Genomic DNA, 16,433 nt, shown 5'->3' on the forward strand with positions numbered 1-16,433 from the left:
TTTCCTTATTGAGGCTTCCGTACTGAGTTTTTGGTTTTTGAATGTTTTGGAACCTGAACGGTCTTCCGGAACAGATTATGTACATTCGAAAACTGAGGTACCACTGTATGTCACAAAGTAGTATCTGCAGAATATCTGGGAATTTTTTAATACTCTATGGTATTGCAGAGTCACCTCTTCATGGGTCACCGTGACTTACACTGGTGTCTGGAGGTTGCTGTTGTTCTCCCTTCCTCCACTGCTAAAATTAGGTTTGAAAGAAATCTTCTCTTTGTAGCCAAGAGAAGAATTTTTTTCAAGCCTATTTGCTGTGGGAGGTTGATCTTCTTGAAGGCTGCAGTTGGGAAGAGAGAGTTAATTCTTGCTACCCCAGTTGCACTCTACAGGAAGTCCAGCCCACACCTCTGTGTGTTTGTGTGTGTGTGTGTGTGTGTGTGTGCGTTTGAGTGTGAGAGAGAGAAAGAAAGAGAAAGACCCACAACTAGGGTTGGGAAATCCCAGATTTCAGGTTCCAGACCTGCGACTTAGCAGCGGCCCCTGGTGATGTAATTAAGCATGACAAAGTTAACCGCAGCTGCTGAGAGCATGTCATTCAAATGAAAAACAACAGTCTAACAAATGAGGAAATATGTCACTGGTTGGAAATTAAGATAGAAACCTCTGATAAGCTGGAGTGTTCCTCTTGTGGGTTTTCTTTTTGTATATTTCTTTTTGCATTTTAAGCTGCATTTTAAACTGTGTTCTAACTTATATTTTAATCAACTGGGTTTTTTTTGTTTTTGTTTTAAATGTGTTTACTGTATTTATATTCAGTGTTAGCCACCCTGAGTCCGGTCTTGGCCAGGGAGGGTGGGGTATAAATAAAAATTTATTATTTTATATACAGTGGTACCTCAGGTTAAGAACTTAATTCGTTCTAGAGGTCCGTTCTGAACCTGAAACTGTTCTTAACCCGAGGCACCACTTTAGCTAATGGGGCCTCCTGCTGCCACCGCCGTGCAATTTCTGTTCTCATCCTGAAGCAAAGTTCTTAACCCGAGGTACTATTTTGGGTTAGCAGAGTCTGTAACCTGAAGTGTCTGTAAGCTGAAGCATCTGTAACCCAAGGTACCACTGTGTGTGTGTGTGTGTATTGCTGTTGCAAAATTGTACACACATGTAAACTATTCTTGTGACCAGCCAGTTTTAATGATGCAATGGCCAACCCCGTAACGTATGTAGGCTTTTAATTCCCTTCTGATCTCAATATCTAACCTCTCCCACCAATGCTTATACTACTACTATATTATTAAAGGGTAAAGGTACCCCTGCCCGTACGGGCCAGTCTTGCCAGACTCTAGGGTTGTGCGCTCATCTCACTCTATAGGCCGGGAGCCAGCGCTGTCCGCAGACACTTCCGGGTCACGTGGCCAGCGTGACAACTATATTATTAGCTACTCTTTAAGGTGTTTAGGGAAAACAAAGAAAGATGAGACATTTTAAGAGTTCTAGCATGAACTTCCACATCTGAGATCACCTGTGCAGGTCTACCTGTCTGGAATATTAGCAGGGCTTGGGGACAGCAGCACAAGGCAGCTCAACCTTACAAGCCTTTGCTTGAAACAGAAGCAGAGATGCAAAATTTATTCCCCAAGCTTTGTGTTTAAGATGGGAGTTGTTGGCCACTGGAGGACAAATTGCAAGGATCCTCTTTTTTCACACCAGGAACAGAATCTTCCAGACTTGTTCAGCTAGATGGCTCCATTGGTTAGAGAGTGGTTCTGAGAATGCTGAGGTTGCAAGTTCGATTCCCATAAGAGTCAGTTGCATATTCCTTCATTGCAGGGAGTTGGATAAGACTGTCTTCAGAGTCCCTACCAACTCTGAATCGATGATTCTGATTGAAACACGGACACAATTTATTTTCCCAAGCTCTGTGTTCTGGGAGCCAGAAATACTATGGTGCTAGCAGAAGTCCCTTTTGTGAATCAGTATAGCTCCATCTTCAATCCAGATTTTAGTTCGGAAAACTCTTTCATTTTTCCTAAACACACTGTCCACCCCGCCATCATTTTTCCCCCTATGTCCTGTCATGGAATCCTACTCAATATGATCCAGAGTAGAACTATGACGTATAGTTAGCAGAGTAAAAACTTAAACACTTCGCAGGATTCCCCAAAAATAGACCAGAGGCAATTGTATTTCATTCAGCGGAGCTTTACTGCTACTGAAGGCAAATGAACATCATGGTCACAAATCCAATATATTCAGGATTGGCACAGTCCATAAGAAATCCAGTTGCAGCAGACTTAAACTTACAATAATTTATAATAAGTCTAAACATTAATACTAAGCATACACACAAGGAAAAGAGATAGAAAGAGAAAGTGAAACCCAGGCTCCTTCTGGCCTAATAATAATAATAATAATAATAATAATAATAATAATAATAAAGGAAAGAAGAGAGGGGGCGAGAGAAGGAAGAGAGAGAGACCGAAGGAGAGAAAGAGAGAGAGAAGGAAAGGAGAAAAGGAGAGAGAGAAGGAAGGGCGAGAGAGAGAGAAAGAGAGAAGGAAGGGACAGAGAGAGAGAGAGAGAGAGACCTAAGGAGAGAAAGAGAAAGAGAAGGAAAGGAGAAAAGGAGAGAGAAAAGGAAGGGGGAGAGAGAGAGGAGGGAGGGAGAGGTATATAAATTTATACCCCTGCCCATCTGGCTGGGTTTCCCCAGCCACTCTGGGTGGCTTCCAACAAAATACTAAAAATACATCAAAACATCAGTCATTCTAAACTTCCCCAAACAGGGTTGCCTTTAGATGTCTTCTAAAAGTCAGATAGTTGTTTATTTCCTTGACATCTGATGGGAGGACGTTATAGTAAGCATGATCTTGACAGAAGAGATAACAGAACCTGTTTAAGCCAGCTCTACTCGGCTTCTCTGAAGGAATAACCCAAACATCATGAAACTTCTGCTTGCGTCTTTCACACAGAGAAGCTTCCAGTACCCTCTTGAGTTAATTAGAATAGGAAAGATCTCTACACATCACCTCAATACTTTCTGCACTAATAAATGCAAACTGACATATCCAGTGATTTCGTTATGCCCATTACCGGGGCTTCTGATTAGAACCCCCCACCTTCAAATGGGATTGGGAACTTCCCAGTCAAACATTTTATTTTCTTCAGCCTCTGAGGCAGACCCCACTACACTTGCTTCCCTCTGAAATTATCCATCTCTCCACTCCACTTCAAATAATAATAAATATATCCTCCAGTCGGAACTCTCCCCTCCCCTCTCGTTTCTCCTCACGTCAGTCTCCTTTCGTCATTTCTTGTCCTTGCCTCCTTGGACTCACTTGAGAAGAACCAAAGGCCACCTCACTGTCCCCTCCCTCTTCTTGAGCCCAGACCAGTTATTTTCCTTTCTCTGTGCTTCCTCCCAGCACTGAGTACTTGTCCACATGTTGCTTGCCCCACACCTATAAAGCATGGGTCTGAGTGGTTTTTCACTTATCCCAGGCTCTCCAGGCACAGCTGCAAGTGCTTTCCCATTTGCTCCACTGTTTTCTCCAGGAAAACCTGCTCTTCACTGCTGAACTGGAGCAAACATTAATCCGTGGGGAACCCGACTGACATTTGCTCTGATTCAGTGGTAAATAGCAAGTTTCCCCAGGGGAAGGTGGCCGGGCAAGCAGAAGTTTGGAGACGGAGGTCAATTGGGAGAAGAGAGGTCTGTGCAACAGCTTGCAGAGAAGGAGGTTAATTGGGAGAGGGAAGCGGTGGAGGAGGAGGGCAGACCCTACCAGAATGACCGCTCCTCACATTAAACGGGGGGCGCCCTTTGCGTGGACACACGCAGCCCCTGGACCCTGTGCGGCTCTGGACACAGGTCAGCAACCTCACTCAATGAGGCTTATAGGGAATGACCGCTCCCCGCATTAAATGGGGGACAGCCCCTGGACCCTGTGCGGCTCCATCAGCACAGGCTTGGCTTCGCCTTTCCCCAGGTGGGATACCTGGAGGTCTCCGCCTACCTCAGTCAGTTGTCCAATCCTGCCTGGGGGAAGCGTTGCCAAGGAGACCTGGCCAGGTGGGGGAGGGACTACCTGCCCACACAATAGAGGGAGGATCTTACCTGGGAATCCTCAGTTGGCTCCAGAGCTTCTCCCACCCTGCCCACCCTCAGTTAAGTCTCATTTTGCAGGTTAACCTTTTCTTCACAAGTATGTGGGCACTGCTACGTCAAGGTCGCTGTTGAAGGGCCGGAAAGGAATTCCCCTGCATTGGCAGGTTTTGCCTTTCCTGCAGCAAAACGTCACAACTTTGGCGGTATCAGGCCTTGGGCGGAATCCTTTAGTCTATCTTCCTGAATGGGGGACGTGCGTGCAGCGATGACCCACGCCCCCTTCCTCTTTGCGGCGGCGATACCATGGTTCCCCGTTAAAGGGGTTTCTGAGGGGAGGCTTTGACCGTACGCTGAGAGGTCGTCATTGCTCTCCCCTGAGACGGCGGCGTAATGGGGGTGGCTATCTCTGCTTGAACATATGTTCTCCAGAGCCGGCCCATTCCACCCCCCCCACTGGATAACCCTGATGTTCCCTATATCCCCGGCTGGGGACTGGGGAGGGATAAACGCCCAATGCCTGAGCCAAGGTCTACCCACATCTGAAATATAATAAAGTTGTGGCCAATTTAATCCCATAGCACATTGTCTTGAGTCGTTATTCCACATGGGGGGGGGGCACAGTAATCCCTACCCTATATCATGCTACTTTTGATTTCTAACCTTCTCATTTTCTCAAGTCTCATGAGTCTTTCAACTGGCTTCACATGATTAAAATGCAGCATTATTTTTTAACATTTATATAGATAGATTTCGAAACATAGTCACAGGACTTTTCTTGAGTGGGCTCCTGCTCTGCCCTTTAAACTCCGCAATGGCCTACGTATGGGAAATTAACGTACGCCCTCGTTTTCATGCAACATGGGAATTTTAGCCAATATAACTAAAAGTTCCCCTGCAATGTGATTCTCATGAAGGCGGGTGACTCTTTCAAAATATACCCAGGCGTCTTAACATTTTTCTTCTTCCCCTGTCCATCAGTTCCTCACCAAAGGAAAGTATTACAATTTTCAGGGCCTCCTTAGTCATTCTGACTCACAACCACATGATTCAGAGGGGAAATGTGATTTATTCGTTACAATTGCACGGCCAGGGGAACCTAAGTTCACCGTACAAAATAAATTGTGTTGTATCTCGTGCTGAATGTCCATAAAGGTATGATGCAAATACAAGTACGTTTTAGTTTTTATTTTATTTTGCAGTCTCTGTTATGTGTCATCCTTTAAATCCTGCCAAGTCTGTCCCTCCAGAAGGGCCACTACTGGTTTATTCCCCTGCCATTTGCCTCTGCTCTAAGTCCTCCTCAGCTCTCTTCTTCTCTGCTTACAAAGCAAAAATGGACACCCCCCCGCTCACCCCGCACCTCTGATTTCCTACCCCCTTTTTTCTACTAAAGGTAAAGGGACCCTTGACCATTAGGTCCAGTCGTGGCCGACTCTGGGGTTGCGGTGCTCATCTCGCTTTATTGGCCGAGGGAGCCGGCGTACAGCTTCCGGGTCATGTGGCCAACATGACTAAGCTGCTTCTGGCGAATCAGAGCAGCGCACGGAAACGTCGTCTACCTTCCCGCCGGAGTGGTACCTATTTATCTACTTGCACTTTGACGTGCTTTTGAATTGCTAGGTTGGCAGGAGCTGGGACCGAGCAACGGGAGCTCACCCTGTCACAGGGATTCGAACTGCCAACCTTCTGATTGGCAAGCCCTAGGCTCAGTGGTTTAAATCACAGCGCCACCCGCGTCCCTTTTTTTGTCCCCAATTAGCCAGTGTCAAAGCTTCTAGGCAGTGCCGGATTTACGTATAAGCTAAACAAGCTATAGCTTAGGACCCCACTCTTGGGGGCCCCCCAAAAATGTAAAGGGGAAAAAACCTGGATGTACATTTCCAAAATATAAGATATTGGCAAGTCCTAGGCTCTGTGGTTTAACCCACAGCGCCACCCGCGTCCCCTTTTTCTACTAGGCAAAACTAAACAATATAGGGAGCTTAATATGACAGCGCCTGCCAGAACAGGGCACACAAGATAGCAGATTTGGGAGGCTGGTGATAAACGTAATGTTACATGTTACTGCTAGGATAGCAGCAATGGAAATTAATGCCCAGGAAGCAAAATCAGTGTATTTAATGCCAAACGGACACACACACCATTCTTATTATTTTTGAAATATGTTTTAGGCCTGGGATCAGTCAGCTGGCAACATCTGCTTTCCAAACATCCACCTTTTAGCAAGCGAGACGTCGAAGCTTCTGGCGAAAGAAATCAAGAAGAAGCTGAATGGGAAGCCTGCAGGTGAACCATAATAATAATAATAATAATAATAATAATAATAATAATAACAATAATAATAATTTTTATTTATACCCCACCCTCCCCAGCCAAGGCCGGGCTCAGGGCGGCTAACAACCAATAATAAAAAAGAGTTGAATGAATACAACTTAAAAACAAGATTAAAATACAACATTAAAACAATTAAAATTAAAATGCAGCCTCATCACAGGAGGAGAAAGGAAAAAGAAAGAGGGGGAGGGAATTGACTCCAAGCCAAAGGCCAGGCAGAACAACTCTGTCTTCAGAATGCTGCTTCTTCATGTTACCTGAGTTGCAGCCGCAGTCATAGCGGCGTAGCATGGGGAGGACCGCAGGGGCAGTTGTCCGGGGCCCAAAATTGTTAGGAGTGCACAATGGCAACACCCAGAGCTGCCTCAGTACTTCTGCTTCTGTCTCTGGGCTCTGTTGAAAATGGCTTCTCCATGCTGGCCAGGAAGTGACCAGACAATGGACCGACTCTGCTTTTCTTATCTCTGCGGTTGTGATCTCCTGGGTGATGCGGTTGAATGCGCATGCGTACACCATCCATTCCCCTCCCTCGCACCCCCTGCTCCATGTGGCCCCGGGTTCTGGCAACCTTGTGGAGGCCCGTAGGTAGGCAGTCAAAATCTCGGGAAGCCCCCTCCCCGCGCTCTAGTGGCATAATATTCAACTAAGAAAGCTTGAGACGGGGGTGGCACTGTGGGTTAAACCACAGAGCCTAGGACTTACCAATCAGAAGGTTGGCGGTTCGAATCCCCGCGGCGGGGTGAGCTCCCGTTGCTTGGTCCCTGCTCCTGCCCACCTAGCAGTTCAAAAGCATGTCAAAGTGCAAGTAGATAAATAGGTACCGCTCCGGCGGGAAGGTAAACGGTGTTTCTGTGCGCTGCTCTGGTTTGCCAGAAGCGGCTTAGTCATGCTGGCCACATGACTTGGAAGCTGTACGCCAGCTCCCTCGGCCAGTAAAGCGAGATGAGCGCCGCAACCCCAGAGTCGGTCACGACTGGACCTAATGGTCAGGGTCCCTTTACCTTTAAAGCTAGAATGCAATTTTATTTCAAGATCAAATAAGTATTATTTTGATCCGTTGTCACGGGGCCCCTAAAAGCTGTGGGACCCATAGGCTGGTGCCTACCCTGCCTGTTTGGCACTGTGGCACTGCTAGCAACCCATGCTACGCTACTGCCCAGTTAATAATCTTTGGGCGAAATGGGTCCATGTTGGTTTGACCCCACAGAAATCGGGACCTCATTTATCTTAAACTCTGCTGCCGTCCCAGAGACTTGTTTATCCCCATGTCAGCGTGTTGGTTCATAACGAAATTTGGAGGGGAGGCCCTTCCAGGGAAAGGTGACTGAGAGCAGCAGGGATAAAGATGGAGGAACGTCAGCTCCGAGGGAGAATACACAGAGCAGACCACTGTGGGTGACAGCTGAAAGAGGGTGGTGCCTTTTCCTTGGACAATTAAGGCTCGCCATGCCAAAGGAGAAAGGAGATTCCCATAGAGAAAGGACTGTGCCAACCATGACCAAAGGCTTTTATAGACCTACTGGTAAAGAGCTGCTGCTTTTAGGCTGTTTTAGGTATTAGATATTTTATGGTGCTTTATTGTGAAGCCACCCTGATTATGTATTTGAAGGATGGGGCAGAAATCGATGTAACAGAGACACAAACAGTGGGATGAGAAGAGTACGTTCTGTGGCAGCCCTATTCTTGGGTCTTGAGCAGAATAGAGTACAATGGTACCTCAAGTTAAGTCTTTAATTCGTTCCGGAGGTCCGTTCTTAACCTGAAACTGTTCCTAACCTGAAGCACCACTTTAGCTAATGGGGCCTCCTGCTGCCGCCACGCCGCCGGAGCCCGATTTCTGTTCCCATCCTGAAGCAAAGTTCTTAACCTGAAGAACTATTTCTGGGTTAGTGGAATCTGTAACCTGAAGCGTCTGTAACCTGAAGTGTCTGTAACCCGAGGTACCACTGTATTGCAGGCATCTGTTCAATAACCTAAGCATTCTGCTGTTTTCCTCCTAATGTGTTTGTTCCCCCTTTACTCTTCAATGGCAGAAGAAGCCCAATTGGCTGTGTGGCAGTATCTGCAACGGAAGGACGAAGAAGAGCCGGATGATGGTTATGTGCTCCTGAGATCTGTCTACTTACTTTCCCTTGATCACATGGTGAGATAAAACATTGTCGTCCTCTGCTCCTGACTTGCCACTCGAAGGAGTTGGTATGAATTCACCCTGTGAGCGCCATTCACTTACCTGAGTCTGTTCAAAGTAGAGCCGTTTCCACTTCAATGATATTGAATTCAGCTGTTACACAAAACCTATTGCAAACTCAAACCTCTTGAGTTCCCGTCCCCGTCCCCGTCCCCCCGTGGAAATAAAGGCACATGACACAATTATTTAAGGTTAATGGGCTAAATATGGCCACAACTTTATTGGTTACAGGTGATGAGCGGTATTGGCTTAGGCATTGGTCCTAACAGGCTATCCAGCTTCAGCCTTGAAGACCGGGAAGGGTTAACCACCAGTAGGGGGAGTCCTGCTGATGCACATCAACTAGGAATTCCCCCGGGGTCACCGCTCGGGGGCGTGGCTTAGGCCCTCACCTCAATAGGCTTCGGACAGGGCCACGCCCCCCCGGAATCCTTTATCGGACTACCCTTCAATATGTGGGGCAGGTGATGGCACTTCCTCCCCTCTTCCATCTACAGAACAATACCAATGCCTAACCGCCATTACCAAGAAAGTTGTGACGATTTGCTACGAGGTAGGCGAAAACCAAGGGGCTGGTGCCAATTTGGCAAGTGGAAAAATTCCTACCAGGCCCCTCAACGGCGACCAACCAAGGTCCATAGCAAGGTCAAGGAATGAAAAGCTTAAAGGGTGGGAGGGTGGGAAACAGGAACAGCTGGTATGTGGGAAAAGAGGGAGATCCCCGGCAGTGCCTGTGTTTAAATCGGGCGGGTCACACCCCCAAAGCCAGCCGATTGGCTGGCCAGGGGGTGACACGGCCGGGGATTCCCCCAATCACGCGGGGGCTGGGCTGTGACGCCCGCAATCCCACCTCCTCTGCAGGTTGGAAGTGGCTTTAGTTTAAGAAAGTTTGGTTTCTTAAGGTCCCATTGTTACGAAGTTTGAAAACTTCTAGCTGAAGAAGGTAGGTCTCTACATACCCAATTGATCGCTACTTATTTAGGGCAGTGGTGAGGCACAGGGCTCGTCCACCCAGCCACTTGCCCCATGTCTTGAAAGTGTAGGTCCAAGTGGTTTTCTGCATGACCTGCGCTTTCTAGGCATGGGTGCAAGTGGTTTTCCCCTTGCCTTGCTCCTTACTCAGGGAAAACCCTCTCTTTCGTGCTAAATTGCAGAAAATGGAATACGGGGAAACCCAAATTGCTGTTTGCTCTGGTTTTCCCCAGGGCAAAACAGCAGGATGAGTGTGGATGAGCCCTGAGGCTGTGTGGGCACACCAGCAGAGCTTATCTAGTTTGCCCTATACTGCCATGACCCTGCTGCTGCCCTGCCCCATGCCAGCCCCATTCAAGTAAACTGCATTACCACGGCCAGGAAGGTGGCTCCATGGCTGCTCCCCACCCCACAGGCCAGTGCTGTCCATACTAGAATGCTTTTACAGAGTGGGCTGCAGCTATGGAGAGAGTGCAGGATGGTAAGAAGAGTGAGAGGGTGATCTTCAATGTTTATTTAGGCCAGTACCTCCAATATGATGGGACGCGGGTGGCGCTGTGGGTTAAACCACAGAGCCTAGGACTTGCCGATCAGAAGGTCAGTGGTTCGAATCCCGTGATGGGGTGAGCTCCTGTTGCTCAGTACCTGCTCCTGCCAACCTAGCAGTTCGAAAGCACGTCAAAGTGCAAGTAGATAAATAGGTACCACTCCGGTGGGAAGGTAAACGGTGTTTCCGTGCGCTGCTCTGGTTCGCCAGAAGTGGCTCAGTCATGCTGGCCACATGACCTGGAAGCTGTACGCCGGCTCCCTCAGCCAATAAAGCGAGATGAGCGCTGCAACCCCAGAGTCAGCCACAACTGGACCTAATGGTCAGGGGTCCCTTTACCTTTACCTTTACCTCCAATATGAAGATAGCTGTGGCCCCCCATACTCCACTAGGGTCACTGCTAGCTCCTTGAGCTGTGGGTGTCTGCAATCCTAGGCTCTGACAAGCCCTGTTTGTGGTTCGAATTAAGACCTCTGCCTCACAACACCCTCTAATCAGTTATACCTGTGGCAGCGTATGCGCTTGCCAGGGCCAGCCCACACATGAGGCAAGGTGAGGCGACCGAACTCAGGCGGCAGGGGCAGCAGATCCTGATGTAGATCTTTATCCCCCCCCCCCCCCCGTTCCTGACGTTGATTCCTTGCCCCTTCTTTTCTGGTGGGGAGGGGGCACTGTTTTTGGGGGGGGTCTCCTCAGATACCAAAATATCTTGGGCCACCCCTAGCAGTTGTCATATTCTAGTTTAAGTACCAGGTGATCTGTTGCCTCAGCCAAACAACTTGTCTCCTTCAGCCTTCTCTTCTCCAGGAGAACATAACTTTTCCCAACTTTTCTCATGGGACTGTTTTCTATACATGAAAGGGGCTGGCAGGATAGAAGCCCTTAAATGAGGGTTAATGCAATCAGCTTTGCTTTCCCATATCCAGGAACGAGGAACCCGCTGGAATATAATCAAATCTGGGCTCCCGGTCGCCCTGTTCCAGTGCCTATATTTCTTCTTTGCTTTTCCCCTGGAGGAAGCTGGTGGAAACACTGGGATGAGTCAAGCCGAACGTCAGGCACAGGAAATGTTTGTGCAGGTAGGGCTTGTTGTTGTTGTTTAATCATGTCCAACTCTTCATGACCCCATGGACCAGAGCATGCCAGGCACTCCTGTCTTCCACTGCCTCCCGCAGTTTGGTCAAACTCATGTTCGTAGCTTCAAGAACACTGCCCAACCACCTTGTCCTCCGTGGTCCCCTTCTCCTTGTGCCCTCCATCTTTCCCAACATCAGGGTCTTTTCCAGGGAGTCTTCTCTTCTCATGAGGTGGCCAAAGTATTGGAGCCTCAGCTTCACGACCTGTCCTTCTAGTGCAGGGGTCTGCAACCCGCGGCTCCGGAGCCGCATGTGGCTCTTCTACACCTTTGCCGCGGCTCTGGGGCGGATACTAGCGAGGGGAGGAGGCGCATTGTGCGCCCCGACACTCCCCACTGTGGTGGGCGCTGTACTGGCTGTGACGTCGCATGGGGGCGGTGCATGCGTTAGTTACGCACCGTCCCGACATCACTTTCCCGCCCGCCCGCTACATTGTAAGGGGCATGTACGCTGGTCACTGTTTTGAAGGGGAGTGAAGAACACACACACAAAAAAGGTAACTTGTTAATTTAACGTTTATTTCTAGGAGGAGGAGTAATTCTGAGGGGTCAAACAAAGAAATAATAAAAAAGTGACAAAAAAGTTATTTTTATAATGATGAGTTTTGTGGCTCCCAGTTTTCCCCCCCTTCGGAAACGGGTCCAAGTGGCTCTTTTTGCCTTAAAGGTTGCAGCCCCCTGTTCTAGTGAGCACTCAGGGCTGATTTCCTTCAGAATGGAGAGGTTTGATCTTCTTGCAGTCCATGGGACTCTCAAGAGTCTCCTCCAGCACCATAATTCAAAAGCATCAATTCTTTGGCGATCAGCCTTCTTTATGGTCCAGCTCTCACTTCCATACATCACTACTGGGAAAACCATAGCTTTTACTATACGGACCTTTGTCGGCAAAGAGATGTCTCTGCTTTTTAAGATGCTGTCTAGGTTTGTCATTGCTTTTCTCCCAAGAAGCAGGCGTCTTTTAATTACGTGACTGCTGTCACCATTTGCAGTGCTACCTAAGGCAAATGGAGCATCTGAGCATCTCAGGATGGGGAAAATATCTCAAAGCAGGAGGTGTTGTTGTTGTTAAACCCAGGGAAGGGTCTGCTTGGCTAATAGCATCTGATTCTTCCAGTTGTTGTTCTTTGCTTCCAGACAATGCTCAACATTTATGCAGAAGAGCAAGGGGTGGAGGAGCTTCTCATGGCTACTGACCTTCAGTCTCTAATCATAGCAGCAGCCTCCTTTTGGGACCAAGGTAGCCCTTCCTGGAAAGGCCCCACAAGCCACGTGCTCCGAACAATTTCAAAGGCCCATTCCAGAAACACAATTTCATACTTGCAAGGTATAAAGAACCATGTTCTTCTGCACTTATGAGATGGAGATCATAGATATTGTGGATCTGTTTTGGTGTTGTTTGGGTTCAAAGATTATTTCCCAGGGCTAAGAAGTGAATGATACCCCATAAGGCAGGCATAGGCAAACTCCGACCCTCCAGAAGTTTGGGACTACAATTCCCACCATCCCTGACCACTGGTCCTGTTAGCTAGGTATGATGGGAATTGTAGTCCTAAACATCTGGAGGGCCAGAGTTTGCCTATGCCTGCCATAAGGTGCCTCCCACATAGACTTCATTGAAGAGTGCAGCAGCTGTGAAGAAAGCAGATTATATGTAGGGCTAGTTGATATCTGGTTTTCAACTTTGCGATATATCAGCAGCTAAACATCACGATATACCGATATATCACAATGTCTGCAATAAGGATGGAGCTACGTAGAGACATTGGCTGGCTTCACTGTTTTCATCACGTTGTGATGATTGCATAGCACACATATCTGATGATTCACAATATATTGTGATATCAAAAATTATGAAACCAATTATCATGGTATGGACTTGAAGCTGGTTTTGAACAATATATTGATATATTAAAGGTAAAGGGACCCCTGACCATTAGGTCCAGTCGTGGCCGACTCTGGGGTTGTGGTGCTCATCTCGCTTTATTGGCCGAGGGAGCCGGCGCACAGCTTCCCAGTCATGTGGCCAGCAGGACTAAGCTGCTTCTGGCGAACCAGAGGAATGCACGGAAACACTGTTTACCTTCCTGCTGGAGTATTACCTATTTATCTACTTGCACTTTGACGTGCTTTCGAACGGCTAAGTTGGCAGGAGCAGGGACCGAGCAACGGGGGCTCACCCCGTCGCAGGGATTCGAACCGCCGACCTTCTGATCGGCAAGAACTAGGCTCTGTGGTTTAACCCACAGCGCCACCCGGATCCCATTGATATATTAGGGCTGGGCAAGACATCAATAGATCATCCAAAATCAGCCCTAACGCACATCATGATTGGTGATACATTGCCAGGTCAAAAAGTATGAAACCGATATCACAATATGGACTTCAAACCAATTTTGGATGATCTATTGATGTCTTGCCCAGCCCTAATTATATGATAGGGATTATTAGCAAAAGAACTGAAAATAAAACTGCCATCATTGTAACATCATTACGTAAGCCTACGTTGCAGCAGCTTTAGGAAAAAGGCATATCGTTTTGGTCACTGTATCCCAAAAAGGATGTTGTACAGCTTAAAAAAGTGTAGGAAAAGGGAACCCTAATGATCAGGGGTCTGGATCAACTTCACTATGAGGAAGGGATATATTTGGATATTGTTATGGGGGGGGGGAGAGAAGATGAGTAAGGGAAGATGGACATGAAAGAGGATTATAAAATGATGCATAGCCTAAAGAAAGTGGAGAGACAGAAGCCATTCTCTCTGTCGTCATATATGAGTCATCCAAAGAAAAAATGAAATCAATTGGCAGGCGATTCAGGACAGACGAAAGAAGTGATGCGATAGCAGGGAATTAATTTATGGCATTCGATCCACAAGATGTATTGTAGTGCCGGCCAAGACGTAGTGGTTTGATTTACCCAGTCTTGGACATACCCTTGGGTACTGAAAGTGGAAGTGTTGAGCTTCCGTAGTTCATATTTACCCGTTTTGCTTTTTTATTATTCTTTCTAGCTATGGATTGCATCAAAATTTCCATTCAGAATTTGTCCAGGCTTGCTGACTCCCTGTCTCCTCGTGATGTATGCGAAGCAGTCAACATCATCCTGTGCTTTGTGAGGGATTCGTACCTGATCTCTCCTGCCTTGCTTTTGGAGTTTGAGAACAACGGGGGCTATCAGCTCCTGCTGAAAGTGTTTCTCAGGCAAGTCTGTTGATACAGCCGGTTGGTTGTCATAGAGTGATGACTGTGTCTTTTTTCGTTGAGTAATTCTATTGTATTTTGTCGCGAGACTCTTGGTTTCATTAATGCGTGCTTCTTAGGACTCAAGCTTTCTAGCCACAAGTCCATGCTTTCTTGGTCCGTGTCCAAACTCTGCTTTTATTTTTGCTCTGCCTCTTTCGTTAGGAAAGCCACCTCTTTAACGCTGAGCAGAAACTAGTGGCAATTTGGGTTTTCTGCAGAACTGGGTTTTGCTCCAATTCAGTGGTAAACAGCTGCCGTTGTTTTTTCAGGGAAAGGGCCAGGGCAAAAACCCAAAGTGCCTGGACGTGGAGCTTTAGAGATCCATTTGACAAAAAACCTCAGTAGAGCATGAGACTCTTAATCTCAAGGTTGTCTGTTTTGGCCCCACATTAGTTGAAAGAGTGCTGCATTTGCAAGTTGGACTAGATGAATCTCATAAAAGATAAAGGGACCCCTGACCATTAGGTCCAGTTGTGACCGACTCTGGGGTTGCGGCGCTCATCTTGCTTTATTGGCCGAGGGAGCCGGCGTACAGCTTCCAGGTCATGTGGCCAGCATGACTAAGCCGCTTCTGGCAAAACCAGAGCAGCGCATGGAAACGCCGTTTACCTTCCCACCGGAGTGGTACCTATTTATCTACTTGCACTTTGACATGCTTTTGAACTGCTAGGTTGGCAGAAGCTGGGACCAAGCAACGGGAGCTCACCCCATCGCTGGGATTCGAACCCCCGACCTACTGATTGGCAAGTCCTAGGCTCTGTGGTTTAACCCACAGTGCCACCTGCATCCCAGATGACTCTCATAGCCCCTTCCAACGCTACATTTCTATGAAAGCACAGCCCTGTGCTGAGAAACATGGCACAAAGCGAAGTCTGGATGAGCCCTAACTTCACTTTTTTTCCTACCATGGGTTTCAAATTTAATTGTTGGGTCTCTGTTACACCATACTGAACTGCGTTTTGGTCCTTTAAAGACCAAAATGATATGTTTGGCAGAGAACCCAAGATCCCCAATTCTGAGTTTACATCCAACATTCAGATTTCTGGGTTTTCTAACATGTCTGCTTCTTCTAAATTCCTGACCTAGAGAGGGACAGCTCTGATGAGTTCCATTTTGTTCTGGTTCTGCGTTTTTATTTTGGGTAGCCAGCTATTAACTCTTTTCAACCAGTATGGGGGAACTGTTTGAATCACGACAGGAGGAGCACCAGGCTAGTTGTATTAAGCAGCTGTTCATTGTTCAAAAGGGGAGATTAAAGTATGGTTACCAGGCATCCCCATTTCCCGGGGACAGTCCCTGGATTTATAAATCTGTCCCCAGACAAAATCCGTCCCCGGAATGTCCCCAGATTTCATTTAATGTCCCCGGATTTATATTTGAAGTGTTGTAGATTTATTAGTAGGGAATGAATGTTGTGTGATGGGTTCAACAGCACAAGACACATCATATGGGGACTTCCGGCAAGGCAAAATAGTGGGCACCACGGCAGCGAGCAGCTCCTGAAGCCAGCCAGAGCCAACTGTGCTACCAGCCTGGTTCCGGACTGCTGAGACTGCCACTGCCGCCGCCACCACCTAGGGGGAACCGGGGATGCCTGGTGCGTCAACTGGGGGGAACCACTGACCCCCCCATGACCCAAATTGAGACAGGAGCAAGAGTGTCTGGCCAATTGGCTGACTGCCCAGTGGCGCTCTGGGGCCAGGAAAACCCCAGAGCCGACACAGGGAGAAAAAGGAGAGGAGAAGGAGAAGAAAGAGAGAGAAAGAGGAAGGAGAAAAAAGAGGGAGCCCCGACCTTGCCATGTTGCCGCTGCTGAGGAGAGCACTGGGAGGGCAAAGACACATGGCCAAGCCCAGGCCCGACCCAAGCCTATTCCATGGCGGCTATCACTCCTAGAGAGCAGGCCGGGACCC

At 47.8% G+C, this 16,433-nt stretch overlaps 1 protein-coding gene across 1 annotated transcript in view; it reads left to right on the forward strand.

Moving 5' to 3' along the window:
• Positions 1–16,433, forward strand: part of WDFY4 (WDFY family member 4) — a 185,690-nt gene that overhangs the window by 5,927 nt on the left and 163,330 nt on the right. Inside the window, exons 3-7 of the mRNA XM_083440157.1 lie at positions 6,274–6,388; positions 8,470–8,579; positions 11,070–11,222; positions 12,413–12,602; positions 14,289–14,478. Coding sequence (XP_083296283.1) covers positions 6,274–6,388; positions 8,470–8,579; positions 11,070–11,222; positions 12,413–12,602; positions 14,289–14,478 — 758 coding nt within the window. The remainder of the gene's footprint in view (positions 1–6,273; positions 6,389–8,469; positions 8,580–11,069; positions 11,223–12,412; positions 12,603–14,288; positions 14,479–16,433) is intronic.

Source organism: Podarcis tiliguerta (genome assembly GCF_965153285.1).
Source record: "Podarcis tiliguerta genome assembly, chromosome: 5".
NCBI classification, from domain to species: domain Eukaryota; kingdom Metazoa; phylum Chordata; class Lepidosauria; order Squamata; family Lacertidae; genus Podarcis; species Podarcis tiliguerta.